This window comes from Geotrypetes seraphini, chromosome 2, assembly GCF_902459505.1.
Source record: "Geotrypetes seraphini chromosome 2, aGeoSer1.1, whole genome shotgun sequence".
Taxonomy (NCBI): domain Eukaryota; kingdom Metazoa; phylum Chordata; class Amphibia; order Gymnophiona; family Dermophiidae; genus Geotrypetes; species Geotrypetes seraphini.
Genome location: NC_047085.1, coordinates 526,801,183 through 526,812,437, shown reverse-complemented (window position 1 = coordinate 526,812,437; position 11,255 = coordinate 526,801,183). Strand labels below are relative to the sequence as shown.

The 11,255-nt window shown below is 49.0% G+C and overlaps 1 protein-coding gene across 1 annotated transcript; it reads left to right on the top strand.

The window, feature by feature from the left end:
• Nucleotides 1–3,331: 3,331 nt before the first annotated feature.
• LOC117354775 (gastrula zinc finger protein XlCGF49.1-like) lies at nt 3,332–4,729 on the top strand. Its single transcript, XM_033932737.1, has one exon. The coding sequence runs from the start codon at nt 3,333–3,335 to the stop codon at nt 3,972–3,974; it is 642 nt and encodes a 213-aa protein (XP_033788628.1). The 5' UTR covers nt 3,332; the 3' UTR covers nt 3,975–4,729.
• Nucleotides 4,730–11,255: the final 6,526 nt, after the last annotated feature.

Below are 11,255 nucleotides of genomic sequence, written 5' to 3'. Positions count from 1 at the left end.
CAGACTCTAAGCTGGGACCTATAGAGGTCTCTGATCATGCGTGGGTGGCGATTGTCTGGCAGTTATCTCGGACGCCAGGGACCCCTCGTGGCTGGCGCTTTCCTAGCCATCTTTATCGAGACAGCAAATTTCATGAACATCTGGTAGCCCGGTGGCGCTTTTTTCAGGACACTAATGCGGTTCATTTTGCCACTCCTTCGTTAGCGTGGGAAACGGCAAAGGCTGTCCTTCGGGGTGAGATTATTTCTTATGCTAGTTTTCAGCGTAAAGCGCGACAGCGAGAGCTACTTCGGCTGGAGAGAATGGTTTCTTCTCTCCGTCGCCGTTATGGCATTACCCGGACTCTCCCGGATCGTGCTCGATTATTGGAGGCCCAGTGTTCGCTTAATTCTCTGTTACACCAACACGCTCGCCGGTCTATGGAGCATTATCGGTTTCATCTTTATCGTTTTGCGAATAAGAGTAGCAAACTTCTTGCAAAGTTGGTTCGGCAGCAGCGGGGTAGCACACGTATTGCGTCTCTTCAGACAAGGAACTCGGAGGTAGTGCATACTGATAGGGATATTAATAGGGTTTTGCAAGACTTTTTTGAGCACTTGTATTCTGCTCCCCCCGACCCTCCGCTTGATGGGGCGGTATATTTAGCTGTCGGGATCTTCCGACTCTTTCAGCTTCTTCTCAGCGCAGTTGGAGGCTGTGTTTACAGCTGAGGAGATCGAACGGGCAATCCAGTCTAGCGCGCTGGGTAAGTCTCCTGGCCCAGATGGTCTGCGTAGTGAGTTTTATAAGATTTTGCGTGCTGAGGTGGCGCCTTTGTTGGCTTTGGTGTTTAATGAGGCGGTTGGGTTGGGGGCGCTTCCTCGCCACTGCTCATCGTTTTGTTGAAACCTGGGAAGGATCCGAATAGACCCGAGTCGTACAGACCGATTTCTTTGTTGAACTTTGAGGCTAAGCTTTTCGCTAAAGTTTTGGCTACCCATCTCGCTTTGGTACTCCCGAGTCTTATTTCAGATCAGCAGGTTGGCTTTGTGAAGGGCCGCGCGATTGCTAAAAATGTGCGCCGTATTTTGGCGGCTTTGGAACGGACTGCACAGGATCAGGTGCCTTCTTTGATAATCAGCTTTGACGCCGAGAAGGCCTTTGACCAGGTGGATTGGGGCTTTTTGTTTGAGGTCTTGCGAGTGTATGGTCTTGGCCCTTGGTTTATTCAGGCGGTGTGGACTCTTTATGCAGACCCGGTGGCCTGTGTGTGGGCCAATGATACTCTTTCCGATCCTTTCCCAATTTGTAGGGGCACTCGCCAGGGTTGCCCCCTTTCACCGTTATTATTTATCTTGACCTTGGATCCTCTTATTCGGGATGTTCAGGGCAACCCGGACATCATGGGAATGGTAGTGGGGGCTCATCATTTTAAACTGGCGGCTTTTGCTGATGATCTTTTGGTATATCTGATGGATCCTCGGGCCTCCCTCCCTGCCCTATTGGAGTGTTTTCACGAATATGGGGATTTTTCTGGTTTCCGTTTGAATCAGCAGAAGTCGGAGGCTTTAGTGTTCCCGAACTCTTTGCGGGTGGATTGGGGACCGGATTTTCCTTTGCGTTGGGCGGGTCCCTCTTTTCGGTACCTTGGTATTTTGTTATCTATGGATGTCTCCGCGTTGTACCGTTTGAATGTAGATCGTTTGTTGAAGGAGACTAAGGGGCTCTTGCGTCGCTGGTTGAATCTCCCTCTTTCATTAATGGGCCGTGTTCATCTCTTTCGGATGATTATCTTCCCTAAATGGCTATATGTCTTGCAAACGCTTCCTTTGTTTCTTTTGAAAAAGGATCTCTTGAGTCTCCAGAGATTGGTGTTGTCGTTTTGCTGGGGGGGGCAAGAAAGGTAAAATGCATTGTTCTTTTCTTCAAGGGTCCTGGGCATTGGGTGGTTTGGGTCTTCCTTCGGTTCATTTGTATAATTTGGCCTGCTTGCTTCGGCATGTCCGGGATTGGCTTTTGTCAGCTCTCAGTATACTGATCGGGAGTTGGAGGCTGATTATTTTTTTCCATGGGCTCTGCCTTATCTTTTACATTGGGATGGGAAGGTGCGGTTGAGCCCTGGGGCCCGTAGTTGCTTGGTGGAGCTTGGAGATGTGTTTGTCAGTTTTGGGGTCATCCGCCTTTTAGTTCTGTTTTGCTGCCCATAGTGGGCAATGTGGCCTTTAGTCCTGGACAGGACAATGTTGCTTTTAAACGTTGGGCTCTTTGGAGCAGTTTCTACAGATGGATGGCAATGCTGTTCCCTTTTCGGCTCTCCAGGCATCCTGGTCCTTGGGTACGATGGATCATTTTGCTTATATGCAGCTTTCTCATTACGTAGCATCTTTGCCCAGGGACTCCTTGAATCAGTCTTTTGCTGTCACTCTGCAGGACTTTTTCTTTGGGATTGGCTTTCTGTTTCTCAATATCATCGTAGATTGGTGGCTTTGCAGCCTAGGCGGGATTACCAGAGGCTCATGTCTTTATGGGCTCGGGACCTGGGATGTCGCCCGCAGGTGGCGTCCTTGGCTCCTTTGGTGCGATTGATCCCTCGGGTGGTGCAGAGCACTGAGCTCCAGGAATGTCAATTTCAGGTTCTCCACCAGGGTTATGTCTCCCAGCAACAGGCCTTTTATTTTGGGTGTGCCCCTACCGCTATTTGCCTGAAATGTCGTCGGGTTGCTAACTCTCTGGCGCATGAGGTGTGGCTGTGTGCCTCTATCTCTGCCTTTTGGTTGGAGGTCCGGTGTTATTTGGAATCTTTGGTGGGTTATCCGCTCCCCTCGTTGGTGGAAGGGATTATTTTTTTGGCGGACGGTCATTTGGGAGGACTTTCTGCGGGCGACAGTTTGCTTATTCGTAAGGGTTATATTGTGGGGAAGAAATGTATTCTGAATCATTGGCTTCAGGACTCCCCACCCACCATCTGGTATTGGCGCAATAAATTTCATCTTTTAATGGTCTGGGAATCCATGTCCGCTCGGTTTTCTAGATCTCGGAGCAAACTTTTTCTGTCCATTTGGGCCTCTTATTTGGACACTTTGCCACCTGTGATAAAAAGCCAGGTGGTCAATCGATTGCGGAAGCCAGTGGGTTGAGGGTGGGGTTTTGGGGGTTGGGGGATCTTGGGTTGGGGTGGGTGGGCTCCAGGCTATCAGAACACAGGCCTGGACTCTCAATGTTTTCTAGGGTTTCTTGTTGGGTGTTGGAACTTTGTTTTGTATTGGAAATTGTGATTCCTATGTCATGAGTATTTTTTTTATGATCCTGTGAATAAACAGATTATACAAAAAAAAAAAAAAAAGAAAGAAAGGATGTTCACAGCGACCTTTAGTCCAAAGAATGATTTTGTCTTAAAAGAAGAGAACTCCATTACTTGTCTCCTAAGAAAGAAGAAGTTTCATCCTGAGTCAACTCTACTATATCAAAAGGAAGTGTTTCCAGGGTCTACAGACAGGAATATGGAAAACCTTCAGCATGAACAGGAATCTCATCCTGTAATCTCAGACAGGTGTGGATACAGCTGTGTAATTTGTGGAAAGAGTTTCAATCATAAACATAGACTTATACACCACCTTCGAATACACACTGGAGAAAGACCATTTAAATGCACTGAATGTGGGAAGAGTTTCATTCAGAAGCAACATCTTATCAAGCATCAGAGGTTACATACAGGGGAGAGACCCTTCGTCTGTAATGAGTGTGGGAAAAGTTTCAGCCTGAAGCACAACCTTGTAACCCACAAGAGAATCCACACGGGAGAGAAACCTTATAAATGTGCTAAATGTGAGAGAAGCTTCAATCGTAAGGGAACGCTCCGAGCCCATGAAAGAATCCACACCAGACCAAAAACATTCACAATTAACCTATGCCAGATGGAGCCTTTGGTCTCACCAGGTGAACCCGAGCCAGAAGAGAAACCCATAGCACTAACCCATAGCCTACTTCCAGGATAGGAAGTCGCCTGTAACATTTCCCATAATGCCTCTGCCACCCTAATAACAGCGTCAGGAGAGAACAAATAAAACCCACTATCAGCAAATACCCCCTAGAGAGAAACATTTTTAATGTACTGAATGTAGGAAGAGCCCTACAAGCTGCCAGATGCAGGTGGCATCTACCCTTTCCCTGTGTGGTAACTGTTGTCTCTCCCAAATGTGGTGTGTTCAAGAAACCAGCTCTGAGCCTCAAAACAAAAGTTATGTTGGTGGCAACTAGGGCATCCCCTTAATCACCCTGGAGAACTTGTCCATGCTTTGGCTCTCTAGAAATGCCACCTCACCCACTGCTGCCATCTCTTGATGTGGTAGTGATTGCCATGAATCCACATGTACAGTGATAAATGTCTTTTCTTCTTGCTGTAAGATGCTTACCAGAAATTTCTGTAGAAATAAAATTCTGACAACTTCTACTCACTGCAAAGGTTGAAGGGAGGAGTTCAGGAAGCAGGAATGAAGCATGAAAAGTTTACTCCCTGTTGATGGGTTCTCTTCCCTGCCCTCAAAATCCAGGGACAGCACAAATCCCTTAGAAAAACTAGAAGAAAGCTGAGGGAATATCCCCGTTAGCAGCTACATCTTGAAATGTAGCCATGGCTATTTAGACTAGACAGCTAAGTTTAAAGCCTAAGATACGCCACTTAAATAGCTGGTTTATCTCTGGCAGCTAAAAAAAATTAGTTGTTTTACGCTGTCTAACTTTTTAGTGGCCTCCCCCCCCTACTGAACCTGCCCCCCCCCATTCCCTCCCCCCTTTTTAGGACTATCACACAGTTTTCAGTATCCAGCCTCCCTGTCCCCCCTTCCACTTTTTAAGGCTTTCACACAGCTTTCACTACTGAACCTGTCTAACCCCCCCCCATCCCTCCCCGCAACTCCCTCCCCCCATTTTAAGGACTATCACAGAGTTTTCAGTATCCAGCCTCCCTGTCCCCCCTTCCACTTTTTAAGGCTTTCACACAGCTTTCACTACTGAACCTGCCTCCCCCCCATTCCCTCCCCCTTTTTTAGGACTATCACACAGTTTTCTGTATCCAGCCTTCCTGTCCCCCCACTTCCACTTTTTAAGGGTAACCCACAGCTTTCAGTACTCAATCTGCCTAACACCCCATCCCTCCCCGCAAACTCCCTCCCCCCTTTTTAAGGACTATCACACAATTTTCAGTATCCAGCCTACCTGACCCCCCCTTCCATATTTTAAGGCTTTCACACAGCTTTCACTACTGAACCTGTCTAACCCCCCAATCCCTCCCCGCAACTCCCTCCCCCCATTTTAAGGACTATCACACAGTTTTCTGTATCCAGCCTTCCTTCCCCCCTTCCACTTTTTAAGGGTATCCCACAGCTTTCAGTACTCAAGCTGCCTAACCCCCCTCCCCCGCCGCAACTCCCTCCCCCCTTTTTAAGGACTATCACACAATTTTCAGTATCCAGCCTACCTGACCCCCCCCTTCCATATTTTAAGGCTTTCACACAGCTTTTACTACTGAACCTGTCTAACCCCCCCATCCCTCCCCGCAACTCCCTCCCCCCATTTTAAGGACTATCACACAGTTTTCTGTATCCAGCCTTCCTATCCCCCCATCCACTTTTTAAGGGTATCCCACAGCTTTCAGTACTCAAGCTGCCTAACCCCCCTCCCCCGCCGCAACTCCCTCCCCCCTTTTTACGGACTATCACACAATTTTCAATATCCAGCCTACCTGAACCCCCCCTTCCATATTTTAAGGCTTTCACACAGCTTTCACTACTGAACCTGTCTAACCCCCCCATCCCTCCCCGCAACTCCCTCCCCCCATTTTAAGGACTATCACACAGTTTTCTGTATCCAGCCTTCCTATCCCCCCTTCCACTTTTTAAGGGTATCCCACAGCTTTCAGTACTCAAGCTGCCTAACCCCCCTCCCCCGCCGCAACTCCCTCCCCCTTTTTTAAGCATTATCACAGTTTTCAGTATCCAGCCTCCCTGTCCCCCCTTCCACTTTTTAAGGCTTTCACACAGCTTTCACTACTGAACCTGTCTAACCCCCCCATCCCTCCCCGCAACTCCCTCCCCCCATTTTAAGGACTATCACAGAGTTTTCAGTATTCTGCCTCCCTGTCCCCCCTTCCACTTTTTAAGTCTTTCACACAGCTTTCACTACTGAACCTTCCTCCCCTCCACTCCTTCCCCCCTTTTTAAGACTATCACACAGTTTTCTGTATCCAGCCTTCCTGTCCCCCACTTCCACTTTTTAAGACTTTCACACAGCTTTCACTACTGAACCTGTCTCCCCCCCACTCCCTCCCCCTTTTTTAGGACTATGACACAGTTTTCTGTATCCAGCCTTCCTGTCCTCCCCTTCAACTTTTTAAGGGTATCCCACAGCTTTCAGTACTCAAGCTGCCTAACCCCCCTCCCCCCGCAACTCCCTCCCCCCTTTTTAAGGGCTATCACAGAGTTTTCAGTATCCAGCCTCCCTATCCCTCCCTTCCACTTTTTAAGGCTTTCACACAGCTTTCACTACTGAATCTGCCTCCCCCCCCCCATTCCCGTCCCCCTTTTTAGGACTATCACACAGTTTTCTGTATCCAGCCTTCCTGTCCTCCCCTTCAACTTTTTAAGGGTATCCCACAGCTTTCAGTACTCAAGCTGCCTAACCCCCCTCCCCTCCTCACAACTCCCTCCCCCCTTTTTAAGGACTATCACACAGTTTTCTGTATCCAGCCTTCCTGTCCCCCCTTCCACTTTTTAAGGCTTTCACACTGCTTTCACTACTGAACCTGCCTCTCTCCATACTCCCTCCCCCCTTTTTAGGGCTATCACACAGTTTTCTGTATCCAGCCTTCCTGTCCCCCCCTACCACTTTTTAAGGGTATCCCACAGCTTTCAGTACTCAACCTGCCTAACCCCCCCATCCCTCCTCGCAACTCCCTAACCCCTTTTTAAGGACTATCACAGAGTTTTCAGTATCCAGCCTCCCTGTCCCCCCTTCCACTTTTTAAGGCTTTCACACAGCTTTCACTACTGAACCTGTCTTCCCCCCACTCCCTCCCCCCTTTTTAGGACTATCACACAGTTTTCAGTATCCAGCCTCCCTTTCCCTCCCTTCCACTTTTTAAGGCTTTCACACAGCTTTCACTACTGAACCTGCCTCTCTCCCTACTCCCTCCCCCCTTTTTAGGGCTATCACACAGTTTTCTGTATCCAGCCTTCCTGTCCCCCCCTACCACTTTTTAAGGGTATCCCACAGCTTTCAGTACTCAACCTGCCTAACCCTCCATCCATCCCCGCAACTCCCTAACCCCTTTTTAAGGACTATCACAGAGTTTTCAGTATCCAGCCTCCCTGTCCCCCCTTCCACTTTTTAAGGCTTTCACACAGCTTTCACTACTGAACCTGTCTCCCCCCACTCCCTCCCCCCTTTTTAGGACTATCACACAGTTTTCTGTATCCAGCCTTCCACTTTTTAAGGGTAACCCCCCTTCCACTTTTTAAGGGTAACCCACAGCTTTCAGTACTCAACCTGCCTAACACCCCAATCCCTCCCCGCAACTCCCTCCCCCCTTTTTAAGGACTATCACACAATTTTCAGTATCCAGCCTACCTGACACCCCCCCTTCCTCTTTTTAAGTCTTTCACACAGCTTTCACTACTGAACCTTCCTCCCCTCCACTCCTTCCCCCCTTTTTAGGACTATCACACAGTTTTCTGTATCCAGCCTTCCTGTCTCCCCTTCCACTTTTTAAGGGTATCCCACAGCTTTCAGTACTCAACCTGCCTAACCCCCAATCCCTCCCAGCAACTCTTTCCCCCCTTTTTAAGGACTATCACTCAATTTTCAGTATCCAGCCTACCTGACCCCCCTTCCACTTTTTAAGGCTTTCACACAGCTTTCACTACTGAACCTGTCTAACCCCCCCATCCCTCCCCGCAACCCCCTCCCCCCATTTTAAGGACTAGCACAGAGTTTTCAGTATCCAGCCTCCTTGTCCCCCCTTCCACTTTTTAAGGCTTTCACACAGCTTTCACTTCTGAACCTGTCTCCCCCCCCACTCCCTCCCCCCTTTTTAGGACTATCATACAGTTTTCTGTATCCAGCCTTCCTGTCCCCCCTTCCACTTTTTAAGGGTATCCCACAGCTTTCAGTACTCAAGCTGCCTAATCCCCCTCCCCCGCCGCAACTTCTTCCCCCCTTTTTAAGGACTATCAAAGTTTTCAGTATCCAGCCTCCCTGTCCCCCCTTCCATCTTTTAAGGCTTTCACACAGCTTTCACTAATGAACCTGCCCCCCCATTCCCTCCCCCCTTTTTAGGACTATCACACAGTTTTCTGTATCCAGACTTCCTGTCCCCCCCTTCCACTTTTTAAGGGTATCCCACAGCTTTCAGTACTCAACCTGCCTAACCCTCCATCCCTCCCCGCAACTCCCTCCCCCTTTTTAAGGACTATCACATAATTTTAAGTATCCAGCCTACCTGACCCCCCTTCCTCTTTTTAAGGCTTTCACACAGCTTTCACTACTGAACCTTCCTCCCCTCCACTCCTTCCCCCCTTTTTAGGACTATCACAGAGTTTTCTGTATCTAGCCTTCCTGTCCCCCCTTCCACTTTTTAAGGGTATCCCATAGCTTTCAGTACTCAAGCTGCCTAACCCCCCTCCACTCCTCACAACTCCCTCCCTCCTTTTTAAGGACTATTACACAATTTTCAGTATCCAGCCTACCTGAATCCCCTTCCACTTTTTAAGGCTTTCACACAGCTTTCACTACTGAACCTGTCTTCCCCCCAATCCCTCCCCCCTTTTTAGGACTATCACAGAGTTTTCAGTATCCAGCCTTCCTGTCCCCCCTTCCACTTTTTAAGGGTATCCCACAGCTTTCAGTATACAACCTGCCTAACCCCCCCATCCCTTCCCGCAACTCCCTCCCCCCTTTTTAGGACTATCACACAGTTTTCTGTATCCAGCCTTCCTGTCCCCCCTTCCACTTTTTAAGGGTATCCCACAGCTTTCAGTACTCAACCTGCCTAACCCCCCCATCCCTCCTCGCAACTCCCTCCCCCCTTTTTAAGGACTATTACACAATTTTCAGTATCCAGCCTACCTGAATCCCCTTCCACTTTTTAAGGCTTTCACACAGCTTTCACTACTGAACCTGTCTTCCCCCCAATCCCTCCCCCCTTTTTAGGACTATCACAGAGTTTTCAGTATCCAGCCTTCCTGTCCCCCCCTTCAACTTTTTAAGGCTTTCACACAGCTTTCACTTCTGAACATGTCTCCCCCCCACTCCCTCCCCCTTTTTTAGGACTATCACTCAGTTTTCTGTATCCAGCCTTCCTGTCCCCACCTTCCACTTTTTAAGGGTATCCCACAGCTTTCAGTACTCAAGCTGACTAAACCCCCTCCCCCCCGCAACTCCCTCCCCCCTTTTTAAGGGCTATCACAGAGTTTCAGTATCCAGCCTCCCTTTCCCTCCCTTCCACTTTTTAAGGCTTTCACACAGCTTTCACTACTGAATCTGCCTCCCCCCCATTCCCTCCCCCCTTTTTAGGACTATCACACAGTTTTCTGTATCCAGCCTTCCTGTCCTCCCCTTCCACTTTTTAAGGGTATCCCACAGCTTTCAGTACTCAAGCTGCCTAACCCCCTCCCCCCTTTTTAAGGACTATCACAGAGTTTTCAGTATCCAGACTCCCTGTCCCCCCCTTCCACTTTTTAAGGCTTTCACACAGCTTTCACTACTGAACCTGTCTGCCCCCCACTCTCTCCTCCCTTTTTAGAACTTTCACACAGTTTTCTGTATCCAGCCTTCCTTTCCCCACCTTCCACTTTTTAAGGGTATCCCACAGCTTTCAGTACTCAAGCTGCCTAACCCCGCTCCCCCACCTGCAACTCCCTCCCCCCTTTTTAAGGACTATCACAGAGTTTTCAGTATCCAGCCTCCCTGTCCCCCCTTCCACTTTTTAAGGCTTTCACACAGCTTTCACTACTGAATCTGCCTCCCCCCATTCCCTCCCCCCTTTTTAGGACTATCACACAGTTTTCTGTATCCAGCCTTCCTGTCCTCCCCATCAACTTTTTAAGGGTATCCCACAGCTTTCAGTACTCAAGCTGCCTAACTCCCCTCCCCCCTTTTTAAGGACTATCACAGAGTTTTCAGTATCCAGACACCCTGTCCCCCCTTCCACTTTTTAAGGCTTTCACACAGCTTTCACTACTGAACCTGCCTCCCCCCACTCTCTCCCCCCTTTTTAGGACTATCAAACAGTTTTCTATTTCCAGCCTTCCTGTCCCCCCCTTCCAGTTTTTAAGGCTTTCACACAGCTTTCACTACTGAACCTGTCTGCCCCCCACTCTCTCCTCCCTTTTTAGAACTATCACAGAGTTTTCAGTATCCAGCCTTCCTGTCCCCCCCTTCCACTTTTTAAGGGTATCCCACAGCTTTCAGTACTCAAGCTGCCTAACCCCCTCCCCGCTTTTTAAGGACTATCACAGAGTTTTCAGTATCCAGACACCCTGTCCCCCCTTCCACTTTTTAAGGCTTTCACACAGCTTTCACTACTGAACCTGCCTCCCCCCACTCTCTCCCCCCTTTTTAGGACTATCAAACAGTTTTCTATTTCCAGCCTTCCTGTCCCCCCCTTCCACTTTTTAAGGCTTTCACACAGCTTTCACTACTGAACCTGTCTGCCCCCCACTCTCTCCTCCCTTTTTAGAACTTTCACACAGTTTTCTGTATCCAGCCTTCCTGTCCCCACCTTCCACTTTTTAAGGGTATCCCACAGCTTTCAGTACTCAAGCTGCCTAACCCCGCTCCCCCACCCGCAACTCCCTCCCCCCTTTTTAAGGACTATCACAGAGTTTTCAGTATCCAGCCTCCCTGTCCCCCCTTCCACTTTTTAAGGCTTTCACACAGCTTTCACTACTGAACCTGTCTCCCCCCACTCCCTCCCCCCTTTTTAGGACTATCACAGAGTTTTCAGTATCCAGCCTTCCTGTCCCCCCCCCTTCCACTTTTTAAGGGTATCCCACAGCTTTCAGTACTCAACCTGCCTAACCCCCCTCCTCCCTTTTTAAGGACTATCAGAGTTTTCAGTATGCAGCCTCCCTGTCCCCCCTTCCACTTTTTAAGGCTTTCACACAGCTTTCACTACTGAACCTGTCTGCCCCCCACTCTCTCCTCCCTTTTTAGAACTATCACAGAGTTTTCAGTATCCAGCCTTCCTGTCCCCCCCTTCCACTTTTTAAGGGTATCCCACA

Excerpts from the sequence above, each read along its gene's own strand:
- LOC117354775 (XM_033932737.1), top strand. The coding sequence starts at position 3,333 with ATGTTCACAGCGACCTTTAGTCCAAAGAATGATTTTGTCTTAAAAGAA.